This window comes from Lampetra planeri, chromosome 6, assembly GCF_965212315.1.
Source record: "Lampetra planeri chromosome 6, kcLamPlan1.2.h2, whole genome shotgun sequence".
Taxonomy (NCBI): Eukaryota; Metazoa; Chordata; class Hyperoartia; order Petromyzontiformes; family Petromyzontidae; genus Lampetra; species Lampetra planeri.
This window is the reverse complement of record NC_136112.1, coordinates 836,913-857,328: the sequence shown is the minus strand read 5'-3', so window position 1 is coordinate 857,328 and position 20,416 is coordinate 836,913. Positions and strand designations below refer to the sequence as shown.

Sequence of the window (20,416 nt, the reverse complement as noted above, 5' to 3'; positions counted from 1 at the left end):
GTTGATATTGTTGATATTGTGGATGTTGTTAATGTTGTTGATGTTGGGGATGTTAATGTTGTGGATTTGCTCTCTAACTCACAACCCGTCACGAATTGTCGCGTTCTGTTTGCGTGACAACCCCCTCACTTATCGGCTGTCGCGAGCTGGCAGCGGCGGCTTTTAACGACACCGCATTAATATCCACGCGATCTAAACGCCCCCACCCCACAAACAACGACAACAACAACAACCCCCCTCAGGGTTGTGGAAGTTAAAGTGGGTACAAGTGGGTACGAGCGAGCGAGCGGGCGGGCGGGCGGGCGTGGAGTTTCTCGCCGCTCCATTTCGCAATCGCGTTCCGCCGCGGGCCTCCGTAGGCGAGGCGCGCGCTCTCGCGGTGCACGTCGGGAGGCGCGGCCTGAGCGGCACAAGGAGCAGAGGAGGAGGCCCCCGACCCCGGCCTCGGCTCCCGGCTCCGGGTCTCGGCCCACCGCCCCCGCGCCGGGCCCCGTCACAGCGGCCCTGACTCCTCTCCTCCTCCTCCTGCTCGCCACGCGCGGGGCAACCGTCGCGATGCCTCCGGCGCCGCCCCGGGTGAGTGCGACGGCGAGCGAGGCCTATCCCGAGGGCTCCCGCCTACCCGCCAGCCTGACCGCCCGCCCGCTTCGAGGCTCCTCCGCTCGGATTGGGGGTCGGCCGCGGGCCCCCTGCGCGCGGCCGGAGGGGCCGCGGGGCGAGTCGCGGGGACTCCGCGCCGTCGTGGTTCCTGTGCGCCGTCGCTGCCTCCGATCGCGCGGCGTCTTGTGGGGGAACTCTTTTGTCTCGCGCGGTGTCACGGGGGTCTCCCGGGGTCCCGTTCCGCCGGCTCGCTCTCGGCACCTTGGCGGTGCGTCACGCAGCCTCGCCGCGTCTTCTCGTGGCGGTCTCGCCGGGGTCTCCGTGCGTCACGCCTCGCTGGTTCTATCGGTGTCTCGCGGGGCGGGCGGGGGGGTCCCTTGTCTCACGCAGTGTCACGGAGTGTGTCACGCAGTCTACCGCGGTGTTGACAGCGACTCGGGCGGTCACGCGAGTCCTTGGGGGCCCGCGGCCCCTTGTCCTTCCTAAACAACTAAACTCATAAACACTTCGCCGTCTGCACCCCCTCCCTGTCTCTCTCGCGTGCCCACCCACTCTCACCGCGCTAGGTGTGAGTGAGCACTCGCGGCAGAGATGGATCACGGCTCGGCGAGCGGCGAAAGGCGAGGCTCAGCGCCGGCGGCCTCGCACCCGTCGGGCCAGCAGCAGTGGAAAGGATACAAGCTCCTGGTGGACCCGGCCCTCAAGAAGGGCCACCAGAAGGTCTACCGATACGACGGCGCCACCTTCTCGCTACCCGTGAGTGTAGCGGGAGCAGTTGGGGGTTTGGGCGGCGGCGGTGGTGGTGACGACGTTGGTTTTGGGTGCCTCCCTTTGAGGTGGAAACCTCCCTCGGAGGTTGTGAATTGAACCCACCGCGCGGAGTGACGGGTCGAGTTCACGGTGGGAGGAGATGCCTCGGCGGGAGATGTTGCCACGTTCTGGGCGGCGTCTTAATCATTGATGGCAGTGACGGTATTGTGTGTTTTTATTGTGGCGGTGTTGCTGTCCAGCCCTGGTGGTGCTGGTGGCAGACCGTTCAGTGGTTGGTTTAAACCGACCATCATCGCAGTCTTTTTAGAGAGACCACAACATGACAACTGCTTATTGTGGTAAGCGGTGAAGGAACTGATCGCCGCCATAGAAATGTGGAATTTCCATCGCTGGCTCGTGCCCTCGGTTGGAGATATGCGAGCGCTTTCCATTACTCAGCAGGGGGGATACGCTCTGACTTTTAACTGCTGTCAAACACATGAAGACAGCACTGTTAAAGTGTAAGCGGCATTCGCCGAGATTGCAGGGCTCTTGGTACAAGACTGTGCGTGGTGCAAACGTTCGAAGCTCCGACTTGTGGTTGCGTGCAGAATGCGGGATTCCCAGCCGTGGACAGAGTTCGCGATCCGCGGCACAAGCGGTTCTGGGCGCGGACAAGAGAGGTCGACCTCCCCGTCCCCAAATTCAAGGTGCTGTGCTCCATCACGCTGAACCAAAATAAAAGCGCCAAGAAAATGAACGCCAAACATTTCACACGCAGAGACTCGTGGACCCACCATTCATGCATATCACCAAATCACCTAGAATTCAGCCGAACTTGTCAGATATCGAACGCTAAGCAGCATGCATCCTGGATATTCGACCTGTGCTCGTACGGGTGACCATCACACACGCTAGTTGGTCATAGGTTGCTGCAGGGCCACGTGGTTGACGATATGGCGGTGCAGCCAAATCCATCGTTGTACTGTACGCTCTACACCCCCGGGTTTATGCTTCCCACCTTCAACCCACACTGGAAGTGTTGTGACTTCTAGGCAAAGAACTCCTATGACCAACATGGCATGGGGGAGACCTTCATTGAGCAGTAGATTGCCAAAGGCCTGTGGATAGACGATTTCAGTCCAAATACATACTGTAGTTTATGTACCAGTGCACGGTATAGCATGTGTTGCATTCATGTACGTTTTAAAGCGTTGTTAACAAACGTCCGTCTGTTGTTGTTTGTTCCAGATCGATGAGCATTACGTAGGACAGATCCCGCCCAAGGAGGTGACGTTCGTGAAGCTCAACGACAATGTGAAGGAGAGTTTCCTGGTCGAGATGTGCAAGCGCTTCGGGGACGTGGAGGAGGTGGAGATCGTCTACAACCCCAAGAACAGGAAGCACCTGGGCCTTGCCAAGGTGGTGTTCACCACGGTGCGTGGCGCCAAGGAGGCCGTCAAGAACCTGCACAACACCTCCGTCATGGGCAGCATCATCCACGCGCAGCTCGACATCAAAGGCCAGTGTGCAACGCCGTGTCCGTGGGGTTCTCACACATTGCTCTGATGAGCAGCCCATACTGGACGTCTGTGAAAAAGAGCTGCATAGCTCATCGGATTCCTCCAGTCTAAATGAAGGCTCTGATTCTGTTTCTCTGCCCTTACTCCCCTGCCTTTCCACCCCGATGCAGTGTTTTTTTAACTTCACAAAGCCTCTTAAGTTGCGGTTGCATTGAGATTGCTATGTGCAATTCATGAAAGCTGTTTTGAAATGTTTACAGTAAAGGTTACAAAGAAAGCTAAGAAATATTATCTGGATGCTTGAGAATGCCTGTTTCAAATATTTGTACAATAGCGTATAAATGAGGCCGCCGAAATTTGGACACTACCAAACCTGGGCATATTAAAAAACATGTTTTGTGTATTTGATGGTGTTTAGACATAGAAATTACAGAGTGGACTGCTGCTGTTAGACTGTAAACACCACCGTTGCTGCTGTATAAAATAAATAGTTTTCTGTGTGTGTCCTGCAGGCGAGCAGAGGAAAAAGTACTACGATCTGATTGTGAGTGGCCAGTTCACGCCGCAGTCGGTTCCCACTGGGAGCCGGCCACGTTTGGAGATGTTTCCACCTCCCATCCCCGAGCCCATACAGGTGAGCAAAGTGAAGAACACCTTGACAGGTTGTTCTGCGGCGCACGTCGCACCGCTTTAATTGTCCACCCACCGAAGCAACGTTGAGCCTGGATAGTGCTTGGATGGGCGACCACCAAGTATAAGCAGACACGGTTGTGGAAAATCCATTCCTTTTTTTAAACTACTAAGCTCCCATTTCTTTGCTGCCCACTGTCACGAACCTGCACTGACCAGCACGGTAATGTACGGTCAAATAGCACCCTATGACCCGCACACTGGGGAATCCCTCATCCAGCAGTCTAAATAGAGAATCTCTACATGTACGTATCACAGCTGAACATCAGTCAGACCAATGGCAGTGCAGTTGGACGAGCTGGCAGGCACTGCTACAGTGGTAAAATAACAAAAGCCAGGTTCACTCCCCACCCTAATTTCATTTTGCGACATTACCCCCCAAGGCTAACGACCCACGAATCCGGCGCACGTCCGAAACGAGCACGGCCGGCCCGTCCCCGACGGCGCGTTCCGGCACGCCGTACTCTCAGGACACCGGCTACGCGGGCTCGGGGTCCGGCTCGTTCGCTCCGCCCTTCACGCCGCACTCCTCGTCCACGCAGAGTACGCCGCGGCAGGGCCCCGGAACGCCGTACACCCAGGACTCGCCTTACCCCACCGCACCACAGGTGAGGCGTCGGTGTTTACAGTTCTCGCTCCACGCCGCTGTCATCATCATCGTCGTCACTTATTAGAAGTATAAAACAAGTCTCCAAGTGGGTGTTGAGAATAAACTAACACGTAGAACAACTTATGTACAGAGATCTGAAAACTTTTACAGAAACTTGTAGCACAGCTGTAGACTCGCATATCATCACCATCGTCATCTATTGCTTGAGGCATCGCACCTCGCACAAGTATAACAACATAATTAAGAAGCACGGTTGGAGACAGGGAGTGGCACACCTGAAGTTATAATCACAAACAAACTTTCTAAGACAACCAATAACATTGCATTCACCGGAGTGTACGGTAAACTAAGAACTGGAACAACTCGTGTGCAATGACATCGTTGTAGGGATGCATTGGTGTCAGAGCAATAGGGATTTAGATTCGTAGCCGAATCTAAATCCCTTTGGCTGGGTGACGAACGGAGATGAGCTTTCTCTTGTCTTTGCAGGGAACGCCTGTGTTTTCCTATCCGCCCCTGCCTCTGGAACCGGCTGGCTTTAATTCGCGGAGGCACGACGGCCCGTACACGGACACGTACGGCGTGAGACAAGAGCCGCACTACCCGCCACCGCCGCCGCCTCCCCCGCCGCCGCCCATGCATTTCATGGCCCCCGAGCCGCCTTACCCTCCGCCGTACGCCAAGCAGTTTCCACTGGAGGGCGCCGGCTATCCACCCGACTTCCCGCCACCGCCTCCTCTCTTCTCGTCAGCCTTCCCTCCTTACCCCGAGATCCCTCCGCCTCCGTTCATGCTGCCCCCGGCAGAGCAGGAGTTCCAAGCGCCTCCGCCCGCGCAACCCGAGCCGGACGGTTACCACTTGGGTGAGACGGGACACCGGGGTGGCGGCTCCGACTACTACGGCAACACGGGGCCCCCGCCCGGATTCTACAGCCCCGAGAGGACACAGACACCCACATCGGTGCCCCCCGCCAGCGTGCCGGCAACCGCTCCCCTCGTTCCCGGCGAGTCCGAGTCGCCGATCAAATCGACGTCTCCTGAAATTGTGCCGGATGCGGCGTTGGCCGTTGACGGCGTTGGCTGCGGCGTCGATGCCCAGAACGCCAGCACTTCTGTCCACCACCAGCCGCCGCTGCTGCCGCCACCACCGCAGACTCAACCGCCGGAGCCTCCGCCGGCGGAGCAGGAAAGCCCGGCGAAGCGCGAGGAGGCGGTGGTGGACGAGCAGCAGTCGAGCCTGGACTCGCGCATCGCCATGCTGCTCAGGGAACAGCGGGACAAGTTTTCTTTCCTGCAGGCCACGTCGGATTCGGACGATGACGAGGAAAGTGCAAAGCAGCAACTCTATTCGGACGGCTCTGTGGCCAAGCTGGCAGTAGGGGCGACGCAGCACCAAGAAGAATATCTGGTGACCATGCAGGAGCCCGGCGATGTCATGCTGGCAAGCGACATCACAGGCATCACCGTAGAAATCGGCACGCCCACCAACCACATGGACGTACGTGGGAGTAATTTCCTATCGGCATTTTTTTTCCTTGTAAGGCATGTGTCATTGCATAGACTAGTTAACGCACGCATCAGAGTAGGAATTTAAATGTTATGCATGCAATCTAATGAAGTAGTTTTTTGTGATTTGATGATGATGATAATGATGATTGTGATGGGAATATTCACCTTGGCCAGTCCGGGCAGCAATCTGGCGATGACATGGAGATTTCGGACGGCGAGGCGTCCCCGCTGGCGGAGCACGGCGGCCACGGGACGGGCATCTCCCTTCCGCTGCCATCACGGGGCTCGGCGGCGTCCATGCTGCCTCCCCCGCCCATCCCTTCTGCTATGCCGGGCATGCCGGTGCCGCCCCTGCCGGGCTACGTGCCGCAGCAGCCGCCTCCACCGCCTCCGGGTGCCGCCTACTCCGTGCACATCCCGCCGCTGCCCCCCATGCCTCCGCCGCCGCACCCCGGGCACGTGGCGGGCGCCGTTTCGGCCCCGCTGGCGCAGCCCTCCGAGTTCTACGGCGTCATGGAGCTGATAAGCGGGGCGCTGGCGCGGCTGGGGGCCCCGCCCGTGCCCTACGCGGCGCAGACGCAGGTGGTGAGCCGCGTGCTGTACTCGCTGCACGATCGGCTGCCCTTCCTGGTGAGCGAGCAGCATCACACGCCCTTCTCGGCGCTACCGGCCGACATGGCCGAGTTGGTGGTGGACATGGTGCGCGACGCCGTCTACTCGGGACAGGGGCAAGGATTCATGTACCAAGGCGTCGGCGCGGATGATGGACCTGCCGGTACGTTGACCTGTGCTTCCTGTGTGTGCTGTCGATATGTATGTATAGTTTTAAAACTCTCACCGTTGCCGTTGTGTGATGTTGCACTCTACATGTTACTGAGCAATAGCGACTACATTATTTAAACCTTGTTGACTTGCTGTAGTAGATGACCTCATCGTGGAGTGGAGCTGGTGCTTATTTCAGAATCTATAACCTGTGCGTCTTGTTTGCTTGAAGTGCATAACTGCAACGATTTTAACGTATGATCTCGCACGCTTTTAAATGTACTTTGCTGTGAACCATTTTTTCAGTGGTATGTTTGTTTTCTAATTGTTGTGCCACACTTTAGTTTTTTGCGCCTGAGGTTTGCCTTTCAAGAGAGGCTTTATCTGCGTGGGCTTTCATCTAATTACACAATCTTCATGTCAGAATGATGAGGCGATTGGGTGGGAACAACAGGGTGAAGAAGGATGATGGACGTCGCAGGGTGATAGTGAATCTCTTTTTCCCGTGCGTCCGTGCGTGTGTGCGTTCATGCGTGTGTGCGTTCATGCGTGCGTGCATGTGTGCATGAATGCAGGCTTCCCCTTCCAGCACTACGATGGCGGGAGTACCGCGAGGAGTGCAGGGAACAGTGGCGGCCCCGCAACCGGGGAGTCTGAATTCAATTTTGGGTCCTTCCGCCTGCCGACCTTTGACCCCAACTCGATGGACTTTGAGGAGCCTCACCGCCTGACCGTAGAGGAGGTGTTGAGCACGTTGGTGCTCGAGATGAAGAACATCATGACGCGTGACATCGTTCGCAAGATGGTGGAGATGGTGGCCTTCAAGACCTTTGACCTGTGGTGGGACCTGCGGGAAAGCAAGGCCAAGGTGCGGGAGGGGCGGCGTGACAGTCTATGAGCTTGCGCTGCCATGAAAAGCGCCGTTACTCTCAACGTTACTGCTGCTGCTGCTGCCGCTCAGAATTGTGTCTGGAATTCTGAGTGGCAGCAGTTGTTTACCTAGGAAGGCCTCATTGAGTCTCACGACTTTTTCAGGAGGATCCTGCACAGTTTTGCAGCAGGGGGCGATGATTGCTATGCAAACTGTGTTCCAATTGAGTAATTTCCTGGACATGCTGCTTGTTAATGCGCGTATGGAAAATGGTTTGGTGAGGGAAAAGGGTTTTAATTTATTTGGCGCAAATGCGGGTTAGGGATAGAGCCAAGGCCTCTTAGATACACTGCAATTTCAGTGCAATCAATGGGTAGATGCTATCACGAGAGATCGATTGCAACACAATCAACGCTGTGTCATTATTTCACTGCACAGTCGATGCGGTTTGGTTGTGCACTGTCGCACCCAATGAAGCCGGATTCTAATGTTTGTAATCGGGCACAACGCGCTCATTCATCAATCGGTGATTTAATGTGAGCCCACATAGCGCGCATATGAGAGTAATAGTTTTGGTGTGTGTCAATGTACGTGAGAGTGTGTACACACTACCGAGGAACACCGTGCTCGGCAGTGTCACACTTCCCATTCTCGGAGCCTTTGAGGACAATGCGCTTATTCAGATTCGCGTACGTGTCGTGTTGCAGAGCGAACAGCCGTCCCTGGCCCAAGGCCAGACGAGGGACGAGGATCGCCCGAGGCCCAAGGAGATGTTGTACGACAGCCTGGCCAAGGGGGGGCCCTTCGGCGTGGAGGGCCTTGGCATGGCCATGGGTTTCCGTGGCCTCCACATGCCGTCCTTCAAGGTGAGCAGCGCAGAGCCGACGGGCCGGTCGGCAGCTGTGTGGGGAAGCCACTCGTCACTCGGGTGGGGGTGGTGGGGGTGGTGGGGGGAGGTAGGAAACGATGGGAAATGCAGAGGCAAGTTGTGCTGTGGAATACCCTCTCAGAATCATGACCCAGAACCCCAACCCTCTAAACCAGGGGTTGGCAACCTGTGGCTTCGGAGCTGCATGCGGCTCTTTAAGGACTGCTTCGGGACGTTATTTATTAAGGCTCATTTTTTATTCTGATACATTGCTGCTCTTGAAATATTAAGTTTCTTACCGAATTCGAATTTTTTTTGTTATTTTGGTTGCCGATCCCTGCTCTAAACCCTACTCTTAAACTCTATATCCAAACCATAAACTCCAACCGGGAACCCGATTCTGTGTTTTTTGTAATTTTATTTGTAAATTAAAGTAGTTTTGTTCCTCATTGCCATGCTGTCTGTTTTTTTTTGCGTGTAGGTTAAGAGGAAAGACCCACCAGAGGGCGACTCCATGAGCGACCCGAAGAGAATGAGGCCCTCCACTCCAGCTTACGACTACGAGGAAGGTCGGTTGGCTCACCCACTGGCAGCGGGGAGAGCGGCACCTCACACGGCCAACCGCGCCACTGCCGTTTGTCGAAGTTGCTGCCGCGATAGCCACCGCGATAGCCACCGTTTCATAATTGTAACCGGAGTGGCCGGAGCGGTGGCCCGGTGTGTCCCTCCTTCCCTCTTGCGCATCACTCCAGCTGATTTCTCTTTTTGTTCTGCTATTTTGCACTGGGCTATGATCGAATCGCCCAGAAAGCCCCGGTTCACATCCGACCTCGAGCTAAGCAGGTTGGAACCTGGGTAGTGGTTTGATCGGTGAAACGGTGATTTACGCTCTGATCTCTCTGTTGGCTTCATGGCTTTTGTCGTTGTGGTGACCCAGGTCGCTGCTGACAACGAGGCTCGAGTTCTCGCCTGGTTAAACAAAGTCAACTTCAAATGTGAAACTTGACCACCATGCGGGATAACCCGCACCGATCAGCTCCGTGAAATAGGTCAAGTAACCCCCCGTGACCCCCTTCGGGACTGACCAAAGGTGCCGCACGTGCGACGCGTTTGGCGCCCGCTCGTGTTGATCCCGACCCTCCTCTCCCACAGAGTCGGAGCAGGGCAAGGAAGCCGCGCTGCCCCCCATGAAGCGGGACAAGCCCCCCGCCAAGCAGCGGCAGAAACGCGCTCGCTCCCTGGACCTGGACAGCGAGGGAGAGGAGGAGAGCTCCGACAAGGTGGGCCCCGGCGGCACGGTTGACGGGCGGTTTCCTCGTCACCGTAAGATCCTGGCACGCAGCCCTGGCTGGCTCCCAAGAGACGTGGTATTTTGACACCTGTAAAATTGTGACCCAGGGATCGGAATGCCATATATATATGAATGACTGCCCTTTATTGTTGCAGGAGTCCGAGGAATCTTCCCGCGACTCGGACGACGATTCGAACGGTAAAGTTCTTAACCCTTTTTTCCCTAAGCGCACAAACGTGAATGCACACGCAGTAAAAAGACCAAGGCTTTTCTATCGTGATGTTTAAAAAGACGTGTTTCTCCTTCGCCAGCCGAAGAGGCCTCGAGCAACGCCTCGGTCAAGGGATCAGGGTCGTCGTCCTCGTCGTCATCATCATCATCATCGTCGTCGTCATCGTCTTCCTCGTCGTCCGAGAGCGAAGACGGGTCTTCCTCGGAGTACGAGAGCAGCTCCTCTTCGGACGAGGAGGTGGAAGAGGCGGATGACGATGGGAAGGACGTTTTCAAAGTGCCGACGGTCAACAAGGCCTCGGTGGTGAAGGTGGACGCCGGCGTGGAGGAGGTGGAAGTCGGCGTGAAGGAGGGTGACACGGCCGCTGCTGTTGCAGGTTTGCGCTCTGCTCCACGTGGCGCTACGGCATGTCGCCCCCGTTTTATGGAAGTCGTTTGCCGTTGCTCTTCCAGACGTTTCTTAACAATTACTGCGAGCCGCGTCGCATCGCTGCATCTGCGTTGTATCTTGGGTGGCGGCTAAATCTACCGAGCTGCCTGCTGCGGTTCGTGTCTGTCCGCCAGGGCGTGTCGTGACGGTCAGCGTTTCTCTCTCAGTGCCGAAACCTGCTGCTGCGGCGAGCAAGAAGACTGAGGAGGTACCAGAAGAAACGGCACCTGTCGAGACGGCACCGGACAGTCGGTTCCAGGTCGGTGATGTCGGGTTGTACCCCTGTTACAGCATCCAGCATCTTCATCGGTGTTCTCCACTTATTTTCAGAGGCGGGGGGGGGGGGGGTTACTTTCGCCGATAAGACATCAGTGTGAGGGCCACCACACATTTAAAAATCATTGGGTTTGACGGCACGATGGAGAGTGTTTTCACATGTTGTATATTGTCGGGGGCCGCACTAAAGGCCACCAGCGGCCCCTAGTGGCCTCCGGGCCTTGCAATGAAGAACACTCGACTACAAAGTTCCCACGGTCATGGAACATCATGGCCATGGCAATAATCCAGTTTTCTGATTTGTTTAAATCTCAATTGAAGTGTGCATTTGCAGACCTCGTTCATTCTCGTGATACTCAAGTACTCGGCAACTCTACCATGTGGCAGTCGGTCACCGAAGACCTGAAATATTCTACGACCAGAATACAAATGCCCTTGTTTACAGACTGAAAGGGTGTGGTGCCCCTTTGACACCAGGGCTATCCTAACGGCCTCGTGTTTACCAGGCATCTCGAGCTGTTGTGCATGACCTGTGGTTATGGTCTGCGTAGATCTCGGGGTGGTGGTTTAGGGATTTCTTCGTGCGGCGCGTTTACTAGCTCTTCAGCTGAAAATGTATTTTGTGGGTAGCAGTAACCTAGACTGATCTCCATGAACAACCACAGCATATGAAGCGGCTCATTCGTACATTTGCCTGTGATGAGATGGCATCACTGTGTTCATCCCATTGGACTTGTCAACGCTGAGTACAGGTGGGTGTTCTAAATAGAAAACCAGTCATCCGTCATGGGAAAAAAAAAATCTGGTTTGTGCACGAACCTTGCTCCTGGTACTTGTGTGTGTGAATGTACTTGTGTGTGTGAATGTGCGTGTGTGTGAACGTGTGTCTCAACCAACTTTGTTTAAAAATCGTTTAATTTTCTTTTTCACAGGTTCCAGCAGCACCCAAATCTGCCGGCACCCCTCTGACGCCGCCGAGCGCTAAAACGGAGGAGAGCGACTCGGGCCCGGAGACCCCGGTGAAGAGAAAACGCGGCGGCACGCAGCATCGCTCGCCTTCGCCCCCGCCGCCCCCACCGCAGCCCGCGGAGGACGCCGACAGCGACCTCCCGCGAACGCCCGGCCGGGACTCGCACGCCGCGCTCTCCGACTCGGACTTCTCGCTGCAAACCATCACCTCTCCCGCATCTTCCACGTCCACTCTGCTGGCGCCGACGACGCCCGGTCCCAAGGACGTCCAGCAAGTCGACGCCGCGCCGGCCCCCTCCCCTGCCGCCTCCGTTCCGCCGACGGCGGAGCCGGCGGTCGCCGTCGCGGTCGCCGTCGCGGCCGCCGTCGCGGCCGCGTCGCCCCAGCATCAGATCCCGCTGGACCACGCGGCGCTCGTGAAGTCGCCGCCCCCCGAGCACGGTCACGCGAGGTCGCGCGGGCGACCCCGCGGCCACCACCACCACCACGACGGGCCGCGGCGCCACCAGACGCCCAGCGACCCCTCCGAGTCGCCCTACGTGTACGGCGTTCCCGGGTGGGAGTCGTCCGAGTCGTCGGGCGACCCGCCCTCCACGCCGGGGCGTGGCGTCGGCGCCGTGGACAGCGAGGACGAGCGGCTTTGGTGCAAGGAGCGCCTGAGCGCCAACTCGCTGCTCGAGCTCGCCAACTGGGCTTCGCCCCTGCACCGCATCGGTCGGCAGGCCGCGACCACCCGCGACCTGGACGTTCTGGCCGACGTGGCGCTCACAGCGATGAAGCCCCGGGTGGCCGGGAGCGACCGCGAGAGCGAGGCGTTCGAACCGACGTCCGAGGTGGAGGAGCTGATGCAGCTGGAGCTTGAGGAGGAGGAGGAGGAGAAGGAGGAGGAGGTGTCTCTGGTTCAGCAGCAGCTGTACGTGGAGCACAGCTACGCGAAGCTGCCGTCGCCCAGCGAATGCGCCGCGCGCAAAGCCCCGAGCGGCGAGGGCGCGGCGTCGGTGGCGCAGGACGGGGCGGACGGGAGCTCGGAGAACGACGAGAGGGCCCGGCGCCTCACCGAGCGCATGGACAGCGACATCCACAAGCTCCACGTGGAGCACGAGGTGGAGATCACCGACACCGAGCCAGGTGAGCGGACGAGCTTACACTCGCCCATTGTCGTCCACGCTCGCCAATCATTCTGCCTCGCCCAGAGATGCGTTGCCGCTCACCCACGCGTTGACGCTCGCCCACCGATGCGTTCCGTCACACCGCTCGCTGATGTTCGTGCCTGACTGGATGCATTGTAATGCGTGCGTCTATGTCCGGAGTAGATAACCGGGTTTTCTTCAGTTTATAGTTTTGGTGGTTTTAATCGCTGGCCGGTGCGCGTTTTGCGTTGCGCTTCCTCGCAGAGCCGGGAGAGGTGATGGAGGACGTGGAGCCGGGGGAGGTGCGCGGCCGCGACAGAGAGGGGAGGCGCGAGCGCGAGCCCGGGGAGGTGCGGCACAAGCGGGAAACGGATGCCGCCGCCGCTGCCGCCACCGCCACCGCTGTAACCGCAGACAGCAAAAGCGTGGAAACGGCGGAGGACCGGAGCGCTCTTTCCACCGCCGCCGCCGCCGCCTCGGACCACCGCGCCGAGAAAGAAAAGGTGGTGGATGTGGGTGGCGAGGAGGATGAGGACGAAGAAGACGACGACGATGACTTTGAAGAGAAGCTGCCTCTGTACAAGCAGCGCACGGAGCTGGAGGAGATGGCGATCCTGTACGACATCTGGAGCGCCGGAATCGACATGGAGGACGTCCTGTACATGAAGGAGATCTACAGCAAGCTGCTCACACAGGAGGGGGGGCCCGACTGGCTGAACGAAACACACTGGGTCTGGCACTGCCATATCCTTGACTTCACCAGCAGTGCTTCTGTATGTGTGTGTGTGCGGGCACGTGTACATTGGGTGGATCAGTGGCGTAGCGGTGAGCAGACCGCGCTACGAACGTGGCAATGCGAGTTTGATTCCCAGCCATGGCAAACGTCAGTGGTGGCTATATGAACTGCCCTCGGCCTCCCTGGACACGTATGCATGGTTATTGAACTTCTTTCACGCAATACATAGCCAACCGTGCTCACCGCCAACCGTGCTAATTGTAAGTGCGGGCAGGTTGAATGTAAGACTAACGTTTGGTAAGTAAACATAGGCACTGGTGGGACAAAGGCAGCTGGGCGTGGTGCTCTCTTAGCCACACAACCCCCTCGCGTGCCATGGCTGGCTTCATAAGTGATTGCTGACAGCACTCCTGCTGCGACCCAACAGTCTGTTACAGGTCACGGGGGGGGGAGGGGGATGGCCTGTCACGAGATGGCTTTTTAAACACAGGTGTCTGTAACGTGAGGTGTCACCATGTCAAAGCCGAGCACAGGTCGAGCGCGTAATGGAAAACCAGGCATCTGTCATGTGTACGTGTTTTAACTATTTTCACCAAGGCACATTGAATGCGTTTTGTGCAGATGTGGGGGGGGGGGGGCTCGTGTGTCACGGTCATTTTCAAAACAATGGCGGTGCAACGACCGGTTAAAAAAAAAAACGTTTCGAGACCGTGACGAGCAAAGCTCGCACCTTGCCCGTCTTGGCGTGCCGGCCGTCGCCGGAGATCTGCGTCGTTTCCCTTGACCCCGTGGCACCCAGCATCGTGCCGGACGGCCGCAAGAAGAAGGGCAAGAAGAAGAAGGACGAGGAGAGCCCGCGCGAGCACCTGTCGGGCTGCGCGCGCTGCGAGGGCTTCTACAAGCTCAGCCACAAGGAGAAGCGCGAGGGCAAGAGCCAGGAGAGCCCCTCGCAGATCCAGGTTGGTGGAGCAGCCCCTAACAGCCTCCAGTCGGTGGGGAAGTGTTGAGGGGGGGGCGGGAAGGGGACGGGGGGAAGACTACGTATGCCCCAAGATGATGTAGCCACGTGCAGGAAGGAATCGGCGCGAGTGGGTCTACGTTGGGAGCGTCTTTGCCAAGGTGCGCAGCTCCTTGAGATTAACACGAGAGTCCGGTGGGTAGATCCGGGGAGGGGGATGTGTGAGTGGTAGGTATAGTGGTCACCTGTGTATTGTTGGAATTGTGTTGTTTGTATTCAGCGAGTCTGTCCACATGGGGGTAAACCGCGGTTAGCCTGTGGCTAGCAGGGCCTCCAACCCTTCTGACAACGAAGTGGTTTCTGCGTTAGTCCTCCCTTCAGTTGCGTGAGACGGCGTTGATTTTGTCGGAAGCCGGTGGGTGTTCTTTACGGTGATGCTGCGGTTTCTGTCTCTGCTGCTGCACTGTGATGTGGCAGCTGGCAGAGGGCGCCATCGTGGTGAGCTGCTCCCGGTCTCTAACCCCGCTGCATGCCGCGTCGTCGTCGTCGTCGTGACTTTGTGTGGCGCCCGCTCGTGCCGTGCCTTCGTCCGCGTGCGGCTTTCGGTGTCTGCGTGCGGCACTTGAACATTTCTTCGTTAAACTCGCAGAGAGTTTATTCAAAACCCCGGGCTGCACATTTATTCGCAGCATTTTATGTTTCGGCAAACGCTCTGCACCCCGTTGAGACGGTCGTTAATTTGTATGCCCGCGTGCTTCCTTGTCTCTGCGTTGGCCTACTTTGCGATCGTGTGCGTGTGTGCATACGCGCGCTTGCCAGCGGTTGTGTGTGCGTGGACTCTGCATGGCATGTGCGTTGTTGCGTGATTGCGTCATGTGTCGCGTGTGCTTGGAATGCCTGGTCCTGCGTGTTGTTCAATATTTTGTTGGCACTGTTCATGCCTGCATGGTGATGTGCGTGTCATATTGAACACACACACGCACACACGCGTACGTGTGTGTGTTTCTTCGTCGGTGCTCACTAAGGGCACTTAGTCTGTTAAATGCTACACGGTGGATCTTTGTCTTTGTGCAGGGCGCCAACGCCATGAACCAGCAGCTGCAGCAGCAGCAGGGGGGTAGCAGCGCGGCACGGGCCGGCTCTGAGCGCCGGTGGGAGCAGCGCCGGCTCCTCGCCTCCATCGGCAGCATCGGGGGCGTGCTGGCCGACAGCGACGTCTTCAAGTTCAACCAGCTCAAGGTGAGACGTCCATGGCAGAGTCCCGCCTGCGGATCCACGAGACCCCAAACCTCACCTACATCCTCGACAAGATTATTTGACCTTTCGCCACGCCGGTCAGTGCTGTTGGTGAAGGCTGAGAGCTAAGAAATCGAGTACAACAATTAGATAACCAACAATAACAATATTACTTATTTTTAGTACAGCGCTTTGAACAAACACCAACGTCCCAAAGCCGTGCAATCTAAAACAAATAAAAAGGCAAATGCAAAACAATAACTGTGAAAGGAAAAAAAAACACAATTTTAAAGGCCAGTGAATAAAAATAAGTATTAGGATGAAGTTTAAAAATACTGCTGGTATCTGAATCTCCGATGGCCTTGGGCAATGAATCCGATCTTGGAGCGGAGGAAAAGAATGCACTGCCAACTGTGGAGACAAGCCTCGTGTTGGGGTCCATTGGTCGTGTTGCGGTCGAGCATTTGTGTTGGGGTACAGCAGTCGACCGGAGTCTGACGAACGGAGGTGACGTGCCAGGTACGGAACGGCAAGCGGATCTCTTGGGTCCAACGTGGGGAGCCAGACCATTCAGGGCCTTGTATGTTCATACCAGAACCTTAAAACCATTCCTGTGTTTCACATGCAAGCAATGCAAAGATGCCAAAACGGGCGTTATATGATCACAGGATGTAGTTCTTGTTAACGCTTGCTAGTAGCTGGGTTCTGCAAAAAGCGTTTAATCTCTAAATGTGCGTACATTATGTGTACTGCACTGCCCTCTGCTGCCCGACAGCGGCCTGCAACACGTGCTTTATACATGGTGGTCGCTTATCCAAACACTATACAGTCTCAGACCTGCTTAGCTTCTGGGATCTGATAGCAATGGGTGAATAGTATTTAGCATCTCAATCTACATTCGGGTTGAAGGGGGTTGGGGTTGTGGTGGAGGCGTTAGGGCAGGGAAATACAAGAGAGAGGAGAACAACAGTGCAGCACAGCTCCGGACGTAGCAACCAGGGCCCAGCACTAACAACGACAACAAAGACAACAACGACATCGAGCCCCGGGTCGGCCGGGGACAGCCAGGGCAGCATCGTGACATCCACGGTGGGGGGAGGGAGGTAGGGTGGGCGGCTTTCACCAAACTCATCGCAAAATTGCAAATGCAGCGTTGCCAGGTCCAGAACGTTTCCCTCTCGTAGCCGACTCGCTTCCAGTGACGGATGATTATCATTCAGAAGCGTGGCCGCAAGCCTGATGAAATAAAGTCGCACGGGAACGTAGATTGCCCCCCTCCCCTGCTGTACAAGACGGAGAGTTTTGCGAGTTTGGAGATTGCGGTGAAGAAGGGGGTGTTTATTTTTTTCCCAAGACAAGTGTTGAGTTAGCCAAGGGGTCAGCAACCTGCAGCTCTTGACAGACTGCTTCGTGACGTAATGTACGTACGTCTCTGTACGACGTATGTCTTCACGTGCATTGCGGCTCTTGACAATTTGAGTTTTGTACCGAATTTGTAAAAAAGGGCTCTTCTTGTTAGTTCGGTTGCTCGACCCCTGAGTTAGCCAGAGGATGGTGCTCGGGGAAGGGGATTTGTTTGTGTTAAAACGGCGTCGTTCTCGCCGGTAGTTCCGCAAGAAGAAGCTGCGCTTCACCAAGAGCCGGATCCACGAGTGGGGGCTCTTCGCCTTGGAGCCCATTGCTGCCGAAGAGATGGTCATCGAGTACGTGGGGCAGGGAATCCGACAGGTAAGCCTCGCCGTGCCCACGCTCACCGCCGTGCGAGCCTCGCCGTGCCCACGCTCACCGCCGGGTGTCCGCGCACGCGTTAGCTGCTTGCGTTGCATCCTCAAATCTCCCTTTGTTGTTGAAGCTCTGGCAGGATATCTACGATAAGTACAAAGTACAATTGGATCGTTACTGCGTCTGGTTTTTGACTGTTTTGTTTATCCAGGAAGGCCTGGCTGAGTTGCTAAATAATTTTTCAGAATGGTCCCACATTGTGGATGCAGTCTGCATGTCTGTCAGTTTATTAGTGTCCAACAATACTTGGATTCTACAGTTATAATTCGGTTATGACATAATATGCGCAAGGTTAACGACATTTTTATACCTGTTAAGAAAAGCAACTGGGCTAGGCCAGGGCGCGTCGCTGGAAGGGACGTTACAGTCGGCGGTAAAAAAATTAACGTCAGTGACAAACGAAGGAGGTAACTCGCCCTCGAGAGGACGTCAACCGTCGGAGATGGAGCGATGAAATCATCCCGTGTGCACGTACCGGATGGGTTGCTACGTCGCAGCGTGAGAGTTTGATGGTTGCAGTTTGGTGGCGAGGGGGGGGGGGCTTTTATTCTGCAGTGAATCGATCGTTGCTTGGCGACGGTGATGCTGACGTGTTGAACGCTCCTCGTGCTCCGCAGCTGGTGGCCGACATGCGGGAGAAGCGGTACGAGGTGGAGGGCATCGGCAGCAGCTACCTGTTCCGCGTCGACCACGACACCATCATCGATGCCACCAAGGTCGGAAACCTGGCGCGCTTCATCAACCACAGCTGCAACGTGAGTATCGCGCGAGCGTAATTATCGCGGCCCTTTTTCAGTCCACCGCTGGGCAAAGGCCTTCCCCTGGGGCTGTCGGTCATGGAGTTTGTTTTGAGCATACTTCACCACGCCGGTCAGTGCGGGTTGGCAAACGAATGGCCCAGGATCGATTAATTTGCCGCTGGTGTTGGCTGTGGCTGGGAATATTATTACGTCCATAATTAATCCTGCGAAGTTAAGAGAAGGGGAAGAGAACGGCATCATCGATGATTTTAAGGTTGTTAGAGGCTTGTCAAACTTCATTTTTCGGAATTTAGGAAGCGCTCACGTGCTCACTTTTTTCCTTTGCTTTAAATTGTGGTCAAAGATGGTCAGAAACGTTTTGAACTTGCACTGCTTAACTTGAGAAAGGTCGTGTATGGGAGGGTGGCAGAGGCCCCGACTACTGCCTTGTAACACACGCCGCCTTTGTTCAGTTGCTCATTGCTCGGCCAAAATGACACCCGAAGGTCACCACGGCAGCGCGGGTGGCCGTTGTTGGTGCCGTGCCTGACTCTGCGTTGCCGATCCGCAGCCAAACTGCTACGCCAAGGTCATCACGGTGGAGTCGCAAAAGAGGATCGTGATCTACTCCAAGCAGGCCATCCACGTCGACGAGGAGATCACCTACGACTACAAATTCCCCATCGAGGAGAACAAGATTCCCTGCCTGTGCGGAGCGGAGCACTGCCGCGGCACGCTCAACTGAGCCCAACGCCGGCGGTGGCGGAAGCGGCGGCGTCGGCGTCCCTACCAGGCACCGGTTCCTGTCCCGGCGTCCTCTCCTGCCCGTGGGAATGGGGGGGGAGGGCGTCGTGCGGCGCGCCGCGCGGCACGCCGCGCGGCACGCCGCGTGGCACGCGTGGATATTTACGCCTTCCCGTGGTGGCATTCCCACCGGCGGGAGTGGCTCCGTGCCCCGAGCTGGCATTTCCATGATCGGCCGCCGTCTGTGCCCTGGAAAAATAATGCCGAGGTGGGGGGAGGGGAGGTGTCGGTGATGCGGCGACCCCTCGCCGCTGGACGAGCCTGCAGAATAAAGAGGTGGCCGGGGGGAGGGGTGGGAGAGTTGCGTTCCATCTTCTTCACGTCCTTGTCGACCACCCACCCGCGTGACCAAAGTGACGTGCTCCGATCCCCCTCGGTCAGTCGCACGCTTATTTATGTGGTCGCCGTGACAGTTTACTTACGCGAGGAGGTCAGCGAATTGAGCAACCTCAGAAGACACAATGAGAGAGAGGGGCGCGCGCCGCCGTTTGGCCCGTGTCTACCTGCACCTCGGCGGCAACCGTCCGTCGCACTCGGCGACTCGCGTGTCGGTGCGACGGCGCTGTCGGCGAGCGCCCGTGCACACGCCTCCCGCCGTTGCGTGATCTGCCGTGTCGCTGTCGTTTAAAAATTATAATAAAATCGCAACGGCATGAAGCTGGCAAATGTGATTGCTCAACAGAATCGTTTGATTTTCAGTGCTCAGGGCATTTTGGATTTCATTTCCTGACTAGTATAAGGTAACTCCTGCCGGTTCGCCAGCAGCCACGGATACTTGGCCCGTCGCTTCCATCTAAAAACCATGGCGAAAGTGGCAGCTTGGGGGGAGGTGGGGAGGGGGGGCCGCTCTCTGCCAAAAACCTCTCGCCTGCGCCACCGCCGGTACACGTCGTTTGCGAGGCACGTGGAGGCTGCTCCCGATGGACGCTCCTGCGTCAATTGATGACTTCTTAGACTGCGAGAGAGAAGGGGGCCGCAGTGGCGCTCGTGACAATTTGGGGGGGGGGGGGGGGGGGACACGAATCCCACTGGCCTTTGGGGAAAGCGGGGAACCCCAGGAGAGCTCTCGTTCCCCCCCCCCCTCCCCACCGGTCCAGTTGGCCCTTAGCCTTAGTTCTTGTACATATTGTACTGTATTGTTTCTGATGGGGTTTATTTTTCTTACGTTTTTGTAAAGGCAAACCTTTCTTATGCCACGCGTGGCTCGGCTGTCACGGGGAGTGGATGTTAAAGAGGCCGGCCCCGTTTCGGTTGCCTGCGTTCTGCCCTTCTGTGTTGTCCCTTTTGTCCGATTGCTAAAAGGCAGCGTCTTGGCCTGTCGTTATTTTGCCCGTGTTTTTTTTTTTAAATGTACATATGTTTATATGCTGTGTATTGTTTAACATGCAGTATTTGCCCCGTGTATTATAGTACATTTTATATAAAGGACAATAAATTTACAACCCTATTCTCAGGATCTGTTTGTTGTGCGGTTTTTAAAATGTTTTAAGTGCCAATACACGAGTAACGTGTGCGTGTAGTCATACGCTTACATGGGCTGTAATTATACGGCATAACCAGGAGAGATTATTTTAACGCAGGCATAAATATAATGCCCTTCATTTACCCAGGAAAGCCTCACTTCAGTTCAATTTTTTTCAGGAGAGTCCTA

The 20,416-nt window shown here is 56.4% G+C and overlaps 1 protein-coding gene across 1 annotated transcript; it reads left to right on the top strand.

Annotated features, from left to right (window-relative positions):
• Positions 1-340: 340 nt before the first annotated feature.
• Positions 341-20,219, top strand: LOC144719322 (histone-lysine N-methyltransferase SETD1A-like). Its single transcript, XM_078595162.1, has 22 exons — positions 341-576; positions 1,167-1,356; positions 1,962-2,060; positions 2,602-2,872; positions 3,386-3,507; positions 3,947-4,171; positions 4,663-5,670; positions 5,856-6,456; positions 7,019-7,311; positions 8,022-8,180; positions 8,664-8,751; positions 9,335-9,462; positions 9,629-9,671; positions 9,785-10,081; positions 10,302-10,393; positions 11,343-12,507; positions 12,774-13,253; positions 14,041-14,204; positions 15,278-15,442; positions 17,048-17,167; positions 17,839-17,976; positions 18,533-20,219. Exons 2-22 carry the CDS (start codon positions 1,192-1,194, stop codon positions 18,704-18,706), a joined length of 5,997 nt encoding a protein of 1,998 aa, XP_078451288.1. The 5' UTR covers positions 341-576; positions 1,167-1,191; the 3' UTR covers positions 18,707-20,219.
• Positions 20,220-20,416: the final 197 nt, after the last annotated feature.

Bases quoted from the DNA above. Each gene is read 5' to 3' on its own strand.
- LOC144719322 (XM_078595162.1), top strand. From the start codon at position 1,192: ATGGATCACGGCTCGGCGAGCGGCGAAAGGCGAGGCTCAGCGCCGGCG. The intron at 9,672-9,784 runs GTAAAGTTCTTA...CTCCTTCGCCAG, and splicing joins CTCGGACGACGATTCGAACG to CCGAAGAGGCCTCGAGCAAC. The intron at 14,205-15,277 runs GTTGGTGGAGCA...GTCTTTGTGCAG, and splicing joins AGAGCCCCTCGCAGATCCAG to GGCGCCAACGCCATGAACCA.